Source organism: Bubalus kerabau, chromosome 3, assembly GCF_029407905.1.
Source record: "Bubalus kerabau isolate K-KA32 ecotype Philippines breed swamp buffalo chromosome 3, PCC_UOA_SB_1v2, whole genome shotgun sequence".
Lineage (NCBI taxonomy): Eukaryota > Metazoa > Chordata > Mammalia > Artiodactyla > Bovidae > Bubalus > Bubalus kerabau.
In genome coordinates this window covers 22,617,215-22,634,939 of record NC_073626.1, presented here as the reverse complement: position 1 = coordinate 22,634,939, position 17,725 = coordinate 22,617,215, and the positions used below count along the sequence as shown (strand labels likewise).

Here is a 17,725-nt window from a genome sequence, read left to right as displayed (position 1 = left end):
AAATATAGAATAATTAAAGATTAAAGTTGTACAAATCAAAAAGGTTATCTTTAGAAAATATTTCAGAATGAACAAATAAAAAGAACAACAAATTTTGGGGCAGAACTTTTCTTCTATGCGTGGTGGGTTGTAGACCAAAAATGCCATCACATCTCAAAGGAGCAGAGGAAACCTCTGAGATAGATAAGACTCTCTGAACAAAAGTTGCTGGACAGGTGATCTCTCACATCTCCCTACCCCAGCCCATTAATCTTTTAACTGCCCCTTTTACATCTTTGTTTCTGAGAGTGTAGATTAGAGGGTTGAGGCTAGGTGTGACAACAGTATAAAAGAGGGCAATGAACTTGCCTTGATCTTGAGAATTTCCTGATGGTGGCTGTAGATACATGCACATGATTGGAATGAAAAAGAGGGATACAACCATAAGATGGGCTCCACATGTCCCAAAGACTTTCTGAAGTCCAATTGTTGACTGCATCCTCAGCACAGTCTGAGCAATGGCACCATAGGAGCTGAGAATGAGAATAAGTGGTATGATCACAAAAATGGAGCTCATGACCATAAGGGTCAGCTCATTAGCATGAGTATCAACACATGACAGTCGAAGCAACGCTGGAACTTCACAGAAGAAATGGTCCACTTGGTGATGTCCACACAGGGGTACCCAGAAGGTAAATGAGGAATGAAGTGCTGAGGTGGTAAAGCCACTTACCCAAGAAGCCACAGCCAACAGATGGCAGAAACGAGGGTGCATGAGGACAGTGTAATGCAGGGGTCTACACACAGCTGCATAACGGTCATAGGACATCACCACCAACAGCACACATTCAGCAGTTCCCAGTGCAAGGACAAAATAAAGTTGAATCATGCAACCAGCATAAGAGATGGTTTTCTCTGGCCCCCACAGGTTGAACAGCAACTGGGGGATGGAACTCGTGGTGTAGCAGAGATCCAGAAAAGAGAGGTTTGAGAGGAAGAAGTACATAGGAGTGTGGAGATGGGAATCCAGATATGACAAGAAAATGATGAACAGGTTACCTATCAGTGTCATCAGGTAGAACATCAAGACAACCACAAAGAGAACTAACTCAAGATGAGGCCAGTTAGAAAAACCCAGTAGAACAAAGTAACCAGAACTTGCATTTTTTTCCTTCATCTTTCTTTTTCTTTCAATACCTGAAGAATCATATAAACTGAAAGTCCGCCCCCTCATTGTCAAACCCTTGCAAACTGATTGAGGGAAAAAATACATTTCAGAATACTGCCATTATAACAATAGGATTTTTATAGTTTTGTCTTTATGTTTCATTCAGACATTTGTCCTGCTGTAGATACTATCAATAGCTTCTCATCTGAATTAGTTATTTTTTATGTATGTTAGCATTTGGATAAATGAAGATTAAAGACTTTTCATAGCTAAGAAAATTTTCATTTTAAAAACTCTCTTTTCTTAGGGAAAAAAAACCTCTACCCCCCCTTTTCCGCATTTTCAGGTTATTTCTGATTTTGTGGTTACATAGAAAGAAATATCTGCAGTCTTAACAAACTTGCACAAAGGTGAGAATTTATCATGAGATAAAAACAATTCAGCAGTAACTTTAAAGTGTTAACATTGGATGAAAAAAGTAAACTTCAATTGATATATTTATAGACAAAATAAAACATTCATACTTGTTTATTTATGCTATCAGCTTATTTCCAGACACAAATAACATGTAAATGTAAATATAAACAAAGACACATGCATGCATGAGCACACACCAACTAATCAATATTCATAATAATGAGTTTAGCTGAAATTCACTGCACAGGTATCAACACACGATAAGTGCTAAAACCACAGAAGTGCTCCACAGAGCAATGTCCACACAAGGAAACCCAGAAGGTAAAGAAGAAATGAAATGCTGAGGTGTAAAAGCTACGTATCCAAGTGGCCTTTATGGAAACAACAAAAATAAAACAGCTAATAATCTGGATTAATTGAAAAATGAAGTAGATTGGGGAATTTGGTGATAAAATACTCCCAAACATAAATGAGAATACAACTTGTTTTGGAAGATTAAAAAAAAAAAAAAAAAGACGAAGGAAACTGTTAAGAGGGAGCAAGAAAAGGAGGGTGGTTGGAGCAAGAAAGCAGAGAGGAACTCTGATTGTGGTATTTGGAATACAAAGTGTGTATTTTGAGTGTCTATGAAACATGAACAACAGGGTTTAAAGATTGTGCCCACAAAACTGCATATGCTTTAGAACAATAGGTAAGACATTAAATTCTGAGTCACAACCTACAATTACATAATATGTCTAGGTTTTCCACAATTTGGAATGGGAAATTCCAAAGAAAAATTCACTAACTTTTAATAGACAAAGATATGTGAACATTACATAAAATCCAATGACAAGGACATCTTCTCGTGGTTCTTTTGTAAAAAATAAAGTTAAGAAATTTGAATGTGTACTAATAGTTTGATTTTCAGTTGCTTATTTTCTCATGTGCATTATCTATTTGTCACAGAAAAAAAATAACACTTTCATTATATAGTTATTGATGCAAGGCACAGTGTCCCATCATTTAAATATTCCCAAATAGCTTTGCCTTGCTACTTCTGCTTCTCTCACATTCTCTGATAGAATATGGCAAAAGACAAATTCAACCAAAACAGATTCACCTGCAGTCTTTTGAGGAATGTTTATTTGCTCTAATATTGTAATCTTGAATCTTTAAAAAGCTATAAGAGATGTCTAATTAGTTGAGTTACAAGCTGAAGAGCTAGGAACATTGAATTTGGCTAAGATTGATTTAGGCAGGCATAAAGACAGTAATGCACCACTTAATATTATTGACAATGAAAATAACTATTAACCTTTTGAGATATGATGGGAAAATTCTAAGGGATTTTTTAAATTTCCTTATAATTGGAGTTAATACATCACAAGATATTTGAATTCGAATACTGTGGGTACCTTTTTTGATGCAGACATAATTTTTCTGCCTTATAAAGCTGCCTGAATTTCACATTACATTAATTAAAAGAAATTGGGAGTTCTGTGGTATTTTTTTCTACTACCTTTCTTTCAGCATTCTTCTCAAAGGAAAAAGGAAAAAAAAAGTAAAAAGGGATAAGAAATTAGGGATGAAAAACTACAAAATTCAGGAAATTAAATTTCAAAGCTTTATGGTTTGATTTCCTTAACAGATAAAAGGGAAATAAAGACCCTATCAAAGATATCTTTTATAAACCATAGAATAAAATATTTCCCTTAAGTCAAATATTATGGGGAAAGTGGATGGCTTGGCACTTTCTTCTCACCCTCATTGTTACTAATAAACATTTTTCTAATTCTTGTCATATTCATTCCTTTATATTAAACCTGGTTTAGCACTCCATCAACTTTCAGTGGTGACCTTCCTGTGTTTGCTCACCCTTCCTGCTGTTCTCTTTCTTTCTATGCCCTAATCGTATATAAACTGATGAGAGGCTCTCTGGATATCATGTGACCTGAAACATTAACCTAATGGCCCTCCTAGCCCACCTGCACTAATGTATATACTCTAACTGTGGAAAGCAATCTGAAAATAACTGATTATCATTGTTACAAACGAGACGAGTTTGTCCAAAGTTTTCCTTTTAGCAGAACATGGGAACTCTTCAGGGCATAATAAGGTATCAGGGGATGCACCCCTTATCCCAGAGCAAACAGGACTTTTACAGAAACAAAGAGAATAATATGATTTTCCATCTTTGACTTGGGCCAATGGGAAAATAAATCCCAAAGTTGCAATTAATGTCCTTCAAGGTGATTGCCTGGTTAGACTGGTGTTAATCTTTTTTTTAAACATTTATTTATTTAAATTGGAGGCTAAATACTTTACAATATTGTAGTGGTTTTTGCCATACATTGACATGAATCAGCCATGGGTGTACATATGTTCCCCATCCTGAAACCCCCTCCCGCCTCCCTCCCCATTCCATCCCTCAGGCTCATTCCAGTGCACCAGCCCTAAGCACTCTGTGTCGTGCATCAAACCTGGGCTGGTGATCTGTTTCACAAATGATAATATACATGTTTCAATGCTATTCTCTCAAATCATCCCACCCTCGCCTTCTCCCACAGAGTCCAATAGACTGTTCTTTACATCTGTGTCTCTTTTGCTGTCTCATATATAGGGTCATCATTACCATCTATCTTTCTAAATTCCAAATATATGTGTTAGTAAACTGTATTGGTGCTTTTCTTTCTGATTTACTTCACTCTGTATAATAGGCTCCAGTTTTATCCACTTCATTAGAACTGATTCAAATGATTCTTTTTAATGGTTGAGTAATATTCCATTGTGTATATGTACCACAGCTTTCTTATCCATTCGTCTACCAATGGACATCTAGGTTGCTTCCATGTCCTGCTGCTACTGCTGCTGCTAAGTCGCTCCAGTCCTGTCCGACTCTGTGCGACCCCATAGACGGCAGCCCACCAGGCTTCCCCATCCCTGGGATTCTCCAGGCAAGAACACTGGAGTGGGTTGCCATTTTCTTCTCCAATGCATGAAAGTGAAAAGTGAAAGTGAAGTCGCTCAGTCGTGTCCGACTCTCAGCGACCCCATGGACTGTAGCCCACCAGGCTCCTCCATCAATGGGATTTTCCAGGCAAGAGTACTGGAGTGGGGTGCCATTGCCTTCTCCTTCCATGTTCTAGCTATTGTAAATAGTGCTGTGATGAACATTAGGGTACACGTGTCTCTTTCAATTCTGGTTTCCTTGGTGTGTGTGAAGAGCAATGGGATTGCTGGGTTATATGGGAGTACTATTTCGAGATTTTTTGGGGAATCCCCACACTGTTCTCCATAGGGGCTGTACTAGTTTGCATTCCCACCAACAGTGTAAGAGGGTTCCCTTTTCTCCACACCCTCTCCAGCATTTATTGCTTGTAGACTTTTGGATCGCAGCCATTCTGACTGGCATGAAATGGTACCTCAGAGTGGTTTTGAATTGCATTTCTCTGATAATGAGTGATGTTGAGCATCGTTTCATGTGTTTGTTGGCCATCTGTATGTCTTCTTTGGAGAAATGTCTATTTAGTTCTTTGGCCCATTTTTTTGATTGGGGCGTTTATTTTTCTGGAATTGAGCTGCAGGAGCTGCTTGTGTATTTTTGAGATTAATTCTTTGTCAGTTGCTTCATTTGCTATTATTTTCTCCCATTCTGAAGGCTGTCTTTTCACCTTGCTTATAGTTTCCTTCGTTGTGCAAAAGCTTTTAAGTTTAATTAGGTCCCATTTGTTTCTTTTTCTTTTATTTCCATTACTCTGGGAGGTGGGTCACAGAGGATCCTGCTGTGATTTATGTCAGAGAGTGTTTCGCCTACACTTTCCTCTAGGAGTTTTATGGTTTCTGGTCTTACATTTAGATCTTTAATCCATTTTTATTTTATTTTTGTGTATGGTGTTAGAAAGTGTTCTAGTTTCATTCTTTTACAAGTGGTTGACCAGTTTTCCCAGCTGTTGTGGTCACCCAGCACCACTTGTTAAAAAGATTGTCTTTTCTCCATTGTATATTCTTGCCTCCTTTGTCAAAGATAAGGTGTCCATAGGTGTGTGGATTTATCTCTGGGCTTTCTATTTTGTTCCATTGATCTATATTTCTGTCTTTGTGCCAGTACCATAATGTCTTGATGACTGTAGCTTTAGTATACTCTGAATTCAGGCAGGTTGATTCCTCCAGTTCCAGTCTTCTTTCTCAAGATTGCTTTGGCTATTTGAGGTTTTTTTTATTTCCATACAAATTGTGAAATTATTTGTTCTAGATCTCTGAAAAATACCATTGGTAGCTTGATAGGGATTGCATTGAATCTATAGATTGATTTGGGTAGTATACTCATTTTCACTATATTGATTCATCTGACCCATGAATATGGTATATTTCTCCATCTACTTGTGTCATCTTTGATTTCTTTCATCAGTGTTTTATAGTTTTCTATATATAGGTCTTTGGTGTTAATCTTCACAGGAAAAAACTTCACAGAAAAGGCTTCCGCATGATGATTATACTCACACTAAAATGATAATAAATTTTTCACCGACCTACATTAAAAGTTGCTTTGAGTTGTATGGGCAATAAAAGGAATGGGGTATACTGAGTCACCTAATTTTTCCCCACAATTCCCAATGGGGCTAAGGCCCACATTTACAAGACACTTGATTAGGAGCAGGCAAGGTTTGGGAGCCAAGAGACAAAAAAAAAGAAAGAAAGAAAGAAAGGAATATATTAAAACTCTAATTTTTCTTACTAATATGGTGCTCTTTGAGAACTTATCCACACCATTTACACCCTTCCAATTATCTTTTAAGTTCAATTTCAACTTTACATCTGAAAGTTCAGAAAATAATCCAGATACCACTCAAGCCTTTTATTCTGAACATTTAGATGATCTCTGTCAATCTTGTTTATTACTTCAAAAATCTTCCATTAACAACTTTTCTTGACTGCCCGTTAAAATCTCCTTTGCAGGAAGGAATTTTGGTTGGTTTATGTATGGCGGAAACCAACACAGTATCATAAAGCAAATATCCTTCAATTAAAAATAAATAAATTTAAAAAAATTTTTTTAATTTAATCTAAAAAAAAAATAATAATGGCTGAGAAATTCCTAAACCTGGGGAGAAATCTGGACATCCAAGTTCTTGAGGCTACAAGTTACCCTAAAATTTCAATCCAAAACTACCTTTTCTAAGACATATCACAGTAAAACTGTCAAAAATCAGACAAAGAGAGAATCTTTAAACAGCAAGAGTAAAAAATGATACCTGTGGTGGATTCATTTTGATATTTGGCAAAACTAATACAGTTATTTAAAGTTTAAAAATAAAATAAAATTTAAAAAAAAATGATTATAACCTATGATGAAACCCCCATTAGGCTATCAGCAAATTTCTCAGCAAAATGGCCACAAGCCAGGAGAAGGTGAAATGACACATTCAAAGTGCTGGAAGAAAAAAACCTGCCAATCACAAACACTCTATCTGGTAAAGTTAGCCTTCAAAAATTAAGAAGAAATAAAGACTCCCAGAGAAACAAAATCCATAGAAATTCATCACCTCTAGGTCTGCCTTATAAGAAATGCTAAAAGGAGTTCTTAAAGCTGAAATAAAAGAACACTAATTAGTAACATGAAAACATGGAAATATGCAACACACTGGTAAAGATAAATATACATGAAAATTTAGAATACTATAATACATTGGGGTGTTAACCATTTAACTATAGTATAAAGGCTAAAAAACAAGAGCATTAATAATAACTATAGCTACAATAACTATGTAACAAATACACAATATAAGAGAGGTAATTTGCAACATAAAAACATAAAGAGGGGAGTAAAAGGGCAATTTTTTTCTATGCAATCAAAGCTAAGTTTCTATCAGAGTAAAATGGAAAGCTTTATAGATGATTTATATAAGCTGTGTAGGAATCACAAAGCAAAAATTTATAGTATATTCCAGTAGACAAAGAGAAGGGAATCAGAGCATATCACTGCAGAAAATCACAAATTCAAGTAAGGCACCAGGAGAGGAAGAAATGGAAAAAACTGGAACTACAAAATAGCCAGGAAATGATTAATAAGATGGCATTAGTAAGCTATTGCCTATCAGTAGTTACTTCAAATGTAAATAGATTAAATTCTCCAATCGATGGCCATAGAGTGGCTGGATGGGGGAAGAAAAGCAGGACCTAAATATACACTGCCTACAAGAGACTCATTTTGACTTTAAGAACACACAGAGACTCAAGTGAACATGTGAAAAAAACAGTATGTGAAAATAAGTGAAAATCAAAAACAGGCAAGGTATCTATACTTTTATTAGCCAAAATGGTAACAAGAGACAAAGACAGTCAGTATATAATGATGAAGAGGTTAATCAATCAAAATATAATAATCATAAATATATTTACACAAAAATTGAAGCACCTCAATCTATCAAGCAAACATTAACAGACTTGAAGGGAAAAACTTACAATATTAGTAGGGGACTTCCCTACCCTAGTTTCAGTAGGAGATAGATCATCCAGAAAGAATCAACAACAACAACAACAACAAAAAACCAGGGCATAAGCCATACATTAGACCAAAAGAACCAAACAGAGAAATACAGGACATTTCATCCAAGGGCAACAGAACACACAATTCTTCTCAAGCACACATGAACATTCTCCAGAATAGATCATATTATAGGTCACCAACAAGTCAGCAAATTTAAGAAGATTGAAATCACACCAAGTAACTTTTCTGACCACAACAGTATGACTCTAGAAATCAATAATAAGAGGAAAGCTAGAAATCTTTTAGGTACATAGAAATTAAAAATACACTCCTGAACAACCAATAGGTCAAGAATAAATCAACAAAGCAAAAAAATAGCTTGAAACAAGCAAAAGTTGGAATATAGCTACCAAAAATTATACATGGCAGAAAAAGCAGTCGAAGAAGGATAAACAGAAATATTAAGAAAAATAAAAGATTGACATAAACAACTTAACATTGCACATCAAAGAAACAGAAAAGAACAAACTAAGTCAAAAGTTAACAAGGTGATGACCTAGAGGGGTGGAATGGGGGCATGGAAAGTAGGTTTATGAGGGAGGGGATTTTTGTATACTTATAGCTGATTCATGTTGTTGTACAGAAGAAACTAACACAATATTGTAAAGAATTTATCCCCCAATTAAAAATTTAAAATTAATTAATGAATTAAAATAGCAGGAAAAGAACTTAACAAGGAAGTAACAAAGATCAGAGCAGAAATAAAATAGAGACAAAAATGGAAAAGATCAATAAAACCAAGAGTTGGTTCTTTTAAAATATAAAAGAAATTGATAAACTTTTAACTGGGCTCATCAAGTAAAAAATGGAAAGGACCCCAATAATCAAAATAACCAATACCACAGCAGCTACTGCTGCTGCTAAGCCGCTTCAGTCGTGTCTGACTCTGTGCGACTCCATAGACTGTAGCCCACCAGGCTCCCCCGTCCTGGGATTCTACAGGCAAGAACACTGAAGTGGGTTGCCATTTCCTTCTCCAATGCATGAAAATGAAAAGTGAAAGTGAAGTCGCTCAGTCGTGTCCGACTCTTAGCGACCCCATGGGCTGCAGCCTACCAGGCTCCTCCATCCATGGGATTTTCCAGGCAAGAGTACTGGAGTGGGGTGCCACTGCCTTCTCCGAATACCACAGAGATACAAAAAATTCATAAGAGAATATTATGAACAGTATTTGCCAACAATTAGACAACCTAGAAGAAATGGACAAATCTTTGGAACATACAATCTCCCAAGATTGAACCAGGAAGAAATAATAAATATGAATAGATCAAGTACCAGTAATAAAATGGAATCAATAATTTTAAAACTCAAACAAACAAAAAACCAGGGCCAAATGGCTTCATGAGTGAATTCTACCAAACATTTAGAGAAGAATTAATGCTTATCCTTCTGAAACTACTCCCAAAAAACTGAAGAGGAAGGAACACTTCCAGACTTATTCTATGAGGCTATTATCACCCTAATACCGAAACTAGACAAAGATATTACCCCCTTCAAAAAAATGTAAGTTACAGGACAATATCACAGATGAACATGAATGCAAAAATCCTCAACAAAATACAAGCAAATAAAAAAGTATATATAAGCATATCAAATTCAACAATATATTGAGAGGGTCATACACTATGATCATGTGGAATTTATTATGGGGATGTAAGGTCCATCTAGTCAAGGCTATGGTTTTTCCAGTGGTCATGTATAGATATGAGAGTTGGACTGTGAAGAAAGCTGAGTGCTGAAGAATTGATGCTTTTGAACTGTGGTGTTGGAGAACTCTTGAGAGGCCCTTGGACTACAAGGAGATCCAACCAGTCCGTTCTAAAAGAGATCAGCCCTGGGATTTCTTTGGAAGGAATGATGCTAAAGCTGAAACTCCAGTACTTTGGCCATCTCATGTGAAGAGTTGACTTATTGGAAAAGACCCTAATGCTGGGAGGGATTGGGGGCAGGAAGAGAAGGGGACGACAGAGGATGAGATGGCTGGATGGCATCACTGACTCGATGGACGTAAGTTTGAGTGAACTCCAGGAGATGGTGATGGACAGGGAGGCCTGGCATGCTGCGATTCATGGGGTCACAAAGAGTCGGACACGACTGAGTGAATGAACTGAACTGAAGGATTTTTCAATACCCACAAATCAATTAATGTTATACATATGAACAAAAAAGAATGAAAACCATATGATCATCTCAATAGATCCAGAAAGAACTTTTGATAAAATTCAACATCCATTTATGATTTTTAAAAAACTCTTTAGAAAGAGGGCATAGAGGACACATACCTCAACATTATAAAGGGCATGTATAACAAATCCACAGCTAACATCATACTCAATGGTGAAAAGCTGAATGCATTCCCTCTGTGATCAGGAACAAGACAAGGATACCCACTCTTACCAATTTTATTCAACACAGTTTTGGGAGTCCTAGCACATCCCTAAGAGAGGAAAAAGAAATAAAAGGAATCTAAATGTAAAAGGAAGAAATAAAACTGTCACTGCAGATGACATGATACTTTATACAGAAAATCCTAAAGGTGCTACAAGAAAAGAAAAAGATGTTTAGCAGAAAACTACTAAAGCTTATCAGTGAATTTGGTAAACTTGCCGAATTTCTATACACTAACTCTCAGAAAGAGAAATTAAGGAAACAATCCCATTTACCATCACATCAAAAAGAAGAAAATACTTAGGAATAGTTGTTGCTCAGTCCCTAAGTCGTGTCCGACTCTTTGGAACCCCAAATACTCTGGACTGCAGCACATCAGTCTCCCCTTCCCTTGACTATATTCCAGAGTTCACTCAGATTCATGTCCACTGAGTTGGTGATGCTATCTAATCATCTCATCCTCTGTTGCCCCCTTCTCCTTTTGCCTTCAATCTTTCCCAGAATCAGGGTCTTTTCCAGTGAGTCAGCTCTTTGCATCAGGTGGCCAAAGTATTGAAGTTTCAGCTTCACCATCAGTCCTTTCAATGAATATTCAGGGTTGATTTCCTTTAGGATTGATTGGCTTGATCTTCTTGCAGTCCAAGGGGACTCTCAAGAGTCTAGCACCACAATTTGAAAAAATCAATTCTTCAACTCTCACAGCTGTACATGACTACTGGAAAAACCATGTTCAGTTGTGTCTGACTCTTTGTGATCCCATGGACTATAGCTCACCAGGCTCCTTTGTCCATGGAATTTTTCAGGCAAGAATACTGGAGTGGGTTGCCATTTCCTCCTCCAAGGGATCCCCCATCCAGGGATCTAACCCATGTCTCTTGCACTTCCTGCATTGGCAGGCAGATTCTCTACCTGCCAGGAAAAATCATAGCTTTGACTATATGGACCTTTGTCAGCAAAGTGATGTCTCTGCTTTTTAATATGCTGTCTGGGTTTGTTACGACTTTCCTTCCAAAGAACTAGGATCTTTTAATTTCATGGCTATAATTACCATTTGCAGTGATTTTGGAGCCCAGGAAAATAGAATCTGTCACTGCTTTCACTTTTTCCCCTTCTATTTGCCATGAAGTAATGGGACCAATGCCAAGATCTTAGCTTGTTTAATGTTGAGTTTTAAGCCAGCTTTTACACTCTCCTCTTTCACCCACATCAAGAAGCACTTTAGTTCCTCTTCACTTTCTGCCCTTAGAATGGTATCATCTGCATATCTAAAGTTGTTGATGTTTCTCCCACCAGTCTTGATTCCAGCTTGTGATTCATCCAGTCCAGCATTTCATATGATGTGCTCTGCATAGAAGTTAAATAAGCAAGGTGATATTCTACAGTCTTGACATGCTCCTTTCCCAATTTTGATCCAGTCAGCTGTTTCCTATTCTAACTGTTGTTTCTTGGCCTGCATACAGGTTTCTCAGGAGACAGGTAAGATGGTCTGGTATACCCATCTCTCTAAGAATTTTCCAGTTTCTTGTGATCCACACAGTCAAAAGCTTTAGCATAGTCAACAAAGCAGATGTCTTCCTGAAATTCCCTTCCTTTCTCTATGATCCAACAAGTGTTGGCAATTTGCTCTCTGGTTCTTCTGCTTCTCCTAAACCCAGCTTGTACTTCTGTAAGTTCTCAGTTCACATACTGCTGAAGCCTAAATTGAAGGATTTTGAGTATACTGTTACTGGCATGTGGAATGAGCACAATTATACAATATCTTGAACATTCTTTGGCACTGCTCTTCTTTGGGATTGGAATGAAAGCTGACCTGATCCCACATGTCACAAATAAGACCTGATGCAGCCAAATAAATAAGTAAATAGATATATAGATAGATAGATAGATAGATATAAAAAAAAAGACTGATCTCTGTGAACCATGATGCAGATCTTCACCAGATACTAAATCTGCCAGCATTTTGATCTTGGCATTCCCAGCCTCTAGAATTATAAGAAACAAATGTGTGTCTTTTAAGCCACACAAACAGCCTAAGACAATATATAAAAAAAGCAAAATGTGAAGACTGTTGAGGAAAAACATGAAAATATGGTAGAGAAGACTGGGGTGGGGAGAATCTTTGTTTAGATAATCAAGAAAGCCCTCAGTGAATAAATGACAACTGGAAAAGTGAAAATAAGGAGCACAATTTAGGGATAGAATATTACAGGTAAATGGGATAGTGCAAAAGGCTTTTAAATTTTTGCATTCCTGGAGAAACACAGGGATGGAGAGAATGGGAGAAAGTGGGTAGGATAACAGAGGTTAGGTCTTGAAGCAATTGATAGGTTATGGTAAGGAAGGAGTCTAAAATTTATTCTAAGGTCATAAGGAGTCTTGAAAGATTTCAAACATGTAAATGAAAAAATTTTTAAGAACACTTCTGGCTGCCACATGGAGAATGGATTGAAAGGGGAAAAAAGCTAGAGCAGGGAATGTTAGGAAGCCATTGGATAATGCAGGGGGCCAGGGTGGGGGAGAGATGGGCCTCAGTGTTTGGCAGTGGAAGTAGAAATGGAGAAAAGAAGTTAAAGCTTGAAATAGTTCAAATGTTCAGGGTGAGGAGGGCAGGGAAGTAATTAAGGATGGCTTAGGTTCTGGCCAATGACAGGTAGATGTTTGTACCATTTACTATGATGAGGAACACCGTGGTGATATCAGATTTGATGCAGTGGGAATCAGGAGTTCTATTTTAGCTATGTTTAGATTCATATTTTTGTTAAAAACCCAAAAATGGGTAAAATTAGGCAGTTGGAAATATGTTTGATGCTCAATGGAGGAGATTAGAAATACAAATTTGAAAGACATCAATATGAAAATGACATTTAAGCCTTGGAACTATATGATATTATCCAGAGAGGCAGTTAAATCAGAGAAGACTAGAACCCCTGGTGAGGCCATAAGATTCAGACTCTAAAATTTCCACATATCCCAGTTATTTTGAAATGCAGCCAAATGAGGAAGTACTGCTAATAATTTCATTTTCAATGGCTCCCATAAATAAAGGGCTAAAGCAAGAAAGGGGGGAAAAATTAAATAAAAAGTGAACAGAAAAACACAACTTAATTTAGTGACATGGGTTCAAAAAGACATTGTATTGTATGTCTAAGCCAAACTCTGGATTTACCAATTCCTGAAAAACCATTAGGAAACTTTTCAAAAATTAAAGAACCTAGGGACTTCCCTGGTGGTCCAGGGGTTAAGAGTCCATCTTGCAGTGCAGGGGACATGAGTTCAATTCCTGGTCAAGGAACTAAGATCCCATATGCCTCATAGTAACTAAGCCTGCATGCTCTAGAGTGCAAGTGGAGAGCCCATGTGCCACAAGCCAATGCAACCAATAAATAAAAATAAATATTTTTTAAAATTTGAATTAAAGAATGTAGATGATCTCTCTGTAATTTTGCCAGAGTAACAAACCCATGGAATACACTTACAGAATATGGAGCAAGGGACTAGGGAATCACTGTTCAGTAATATAATCAAAGTAGATGCATATTAGATCAGATCAGTCGCTCAGTCGTGTCCAACTCTTTGCGACCCCATCAATCGCAGCACGCCAGGCCTCCCTGTCCATCACCAACACCCAGAGTTCACTCAGACTCACGTCCATCGAGTCAGTGATGCCATCCAGCCATCTCATCCTCTGTCGTCCCCTTCTCTTCCTGCCCCCAATCCCTCCCAGCTTCAGAGTCTTTTCCAATGAGTCAACTCTTCGCATGAGGTGGCCAAAGTACGGGAGTTTCGCTTTAGCATCATTCCTTCCAAAGAAATCCCAGGGCTGATCTCCTTCAGAATGGACTGGTTGGATCTCCTTGCAGTCCAAGGGACTCTCAAGAGTCTTCTCCAACACCACAGTTCAAAAGCATCAATTCTTTGGCGCTCAGCCTTCTTCACAGTCCAACTCTCACATCCATACATGACCACAGGAAAAACCATAGCCTTGACTAGACGGACCTTTGTTGGCAAAGTAATGTCTCTGCTTTTGAATATGCTCTCTAGTTGGTCATAACTTTCCTTCCAAGGAGTAAGCATCTTTTAATTTCATGGCTGCAGTCACCATCTGCAGTGATTTTGGAGCCCAGAAAAATGAAGTCTGACACTGTTTCCACTGTCTCCCCATCTATTTGCCATGAAGTGATGGGACCGGATGCCATGATCTTCGTTTTCTGAATGTTGAGCTTTAAGCCAACTTTTTCACTCTCCACTTTCACTTTCATCAAGAGGCTTTTGAGTTCCTCTTCACTTTCTGCCATAAGGGTGGTGTCATCTGCATATCTGAGGTTATTGATATTTCTCCCAGCAATCTTGATTCCAGCTTGTGTTTCTTCCAGTCTAGCGTTTCTCATGATGTACTCTGCATATAAGTTAAATAAACAGGGTGACAATATACAGCCTTGACGAACTCCTTTTCCTATTTGGAACCAGTCTGTTGTTCCATGTCCGGTTCTAAGTGCTGCTTCCTGACCTGCATACAAATTTCTCAAGGGGCAGATCAGCTGTTCTGGTATTCCCATCTCTTTCAGAATTTTCAACAATTTATTGTGATCCACACAGTCAAAGGCTTTGGCATAGTCAATAAAGCAGAAATAGATGTTTTTCTGGAACTCTCTTGCTTTTTCCATGATCCAGCAGATGTTGGCAATTTGATCTCTGGTTCCTCTGCCTTTTCTAAAACCAGCTTGAACATCAGGAAGTTCACGGTTCACGTATTGCTGAAGCCCGGCTTGGAGAATTTTGAGCATTACTTTACTAGCATGTGAGATGAGTGCAATTGTGCGGTAGTTTGAGCATTCTTTGGCATTGTCTTTCTTTGGGATTGGAATGAAAACTGACCTTTTCCAGTCCCGTGGCCACTGCTGAGTTTTCCAAATTTGCTGGCATATTGAGTGCAGCACTTTCAAAGCATCATCTTTCAGGATTTGGAATAGCTCAACTGGAATTCCATCACCTCCACTAGCTTTGTTCGTAGTGATGCTTTCTAAGGCCCACTTGACTTCACATTCCAGGATGTCTGGCTCTAGGTCAGTGATCACACCATCGTGATTATCTGGGTCGTGAAGATCTTTTTTGTACAGTTCTTCTGTGTATTCTTGCCATCTCTTCTTCATATCGTCTGCTTCTGTTAGGTCCATACCATTTCTGTCCTTTATCGAGCTCATCTTTGCATGAAATGTTCCTTTGGTATCTCTGATTTTTTTGAAGAGATCCCTAGTCTTTCCCATTCTGTTGTTTTCCTCTATTTCTTTGCATTGATCGCTGAAGAAGGCTTTCTTATCTCTTCTTGCTATTCTTTGGAACTCTGCATTCAGATGTTTATATCTTTCCTTTTCTCCTTTGCTTTTCGCTTCTCTTCTTTTCACAGCTATTTGTAAGGCCTCCCCAGACAGCCATTTTGCTTTTTTGCATTTCTTTTCTATGGGAATGGTCTTGATTCCTGTCTCCTGTACAATGTCACGAACCTCATTCCATAGTTCATCAGGCACTCTGTCTATCAGATCTAGGCCCTTAAATCTATTTCTCACTTCCACTGTATAATCATAAGGGATTTGATTTAGGTCATACCTGAATGGTCTAGTGGTTTTCTCTACTTTCTTCTATTTAAGTCTGAATTTGGTAATCAGGAGTTCATGATCTGAGCCACAGTCAGCTGGTCTTTTGCTGACTGTATAAAGCTTCTCCATCTTTGGCTGCAAAGAATATAATCAATCTGATTTCAGTGTTGACCATTCTGTGATGTCCATGTATAGAGTCTTCTCTTGTGTTGTTGGAAGAGGGTGTTTGTTATGGCCAGTGCATTTTCTTGGCAAAACTCTATCAGTCTTTGCCCTGCTTCATTCCGTATTCCAAGGCCAAATTTGCCTGTTACTCCAGGTGTTTCTTGACTTCCTACTTTTGCATTCCAGTCCCCTATAATGAAAAGGACATCTTTTTTTGGGTGTTAGTTCTAAAAGGTCTTGTAGGTCTTCATAGAACCGTTCAACTTCAGCTTCTTCAGCATTACTGGTTGGGGCATAGACTTGGATTACTGTGATATTGAATGGTTTGCCTTGGAAACAAACAGAGATCATTCTGTCGTTTTTGAGATTGCATCCAAGTACTGCATTTCAGACTCTTTTGTTGACCATGATGGCCACTCCATTTCTTCTGAGGGATTCCTGCCCGCAGTAGTAGATATAATGGTCATCTGAGTTAAATTCACCCATTCCCGTCCATTTCAGTTCGCTGATTCCTAGAATATCAACATTCACTCTTGCCATCTCTTGTTTGACCACTTCCAATTTGCCTTGATTCATGGACCTGACATTCCAAGTTCCTGTGCAATATTGCTCTTTACAGCATCGGACCTTGCTTCTATCACCAGTCACATCCACAGCTGGGTATTGTTTTTGCTTTGGCTCCATCCCTTCATTCTTTCTGGAGTTATTTCTCCACTGTTCTCCAGTAGAATATTGGGCACCTACTGACCCGGGGAGTTTCTCTTTCAGTATCCTACCATTTTGCCTCTTCATACTGTTCATGGGGTTCTCAAGGCAAGAATGCTGAAGTGGTTTGCCATTCCCTTCTCCAGTGGACCACATTCTGTCAAATCTCTCCACCATGACCCGCCCGTCTTGGGTTGCCCCACGAGCATGGCTTAGTTTCATTGAGTTAGACAAGGCTGTGGTCCTAGTGCAATTAGATTGACTAGTTTTCTGTGAGTATGGTTTTAGTGTGTTTGCCTTCTGATGCCCTCTTGCAACACCTACCATCTTACTTGGGTTTCTCTTACCTTGGGTGTGGGGTATCTCTTCACGGCTGCTCCAGCAAAGTGCAGCCATTGCTCCTTACCTTGGACGAGAGGTATCTCCTCACCATATATAAGATGCATATACATGACAATTTATATACAACAAAAATGAAAGTGACAGAAATCTTACCAAAAGAAAGGAGAAAAAATATGAGTGAACTTGAGATCTTTAGTCAAAGTGAGCAATTTCAAGTTTCCATATGTTTAAATTTTTAATAGGCAAAAATGTACCATTGATTGATTTTACATTTCTATCATTATTAATAGAGAATATACACATACACTATATGTATACAGTCCTAAAAGAAGTAGTTGAAAAGGAAAGGTGTTTACCAAATGTTTGTCAAATACCTGTTTGAGATCTATCACAACTGATAAAAATGAATATTTTTACAGCATCAGTTCAGTCACTTAG

General features: G+C 38.0%; 1 protein-coding gene across 1 annotated transcript; it reads right to left on the bottom strand.

The window, feature by feature from the left end:
• Window positions 1-223: 223 nt before the first annotated feature.
• Window positions 224-1,156, bottom strand: LOC129647472 (olfactory receptor 2J3-like). The gene has a single exon (XM_055574557.1). It carries the CDS (start codon window positions 1,154-1,156, stop codon window positions 224-226), a length of 933 nt encoding a protein of 310 aa, XP_055430532.1.
• Window positions 1,157-17,725: the final 16,569 nt, after the last annotated feature.

Excerpts from the sequence above, each read along its gene's own strand:
- LOC129647472 (XM_055574557.1), bottom strand. The coding sequence starts at position 1,156 with ATGAAGGAAAAAAATGCAAGTTCTGGTTACTTTGTTCTACTGGGTTTT.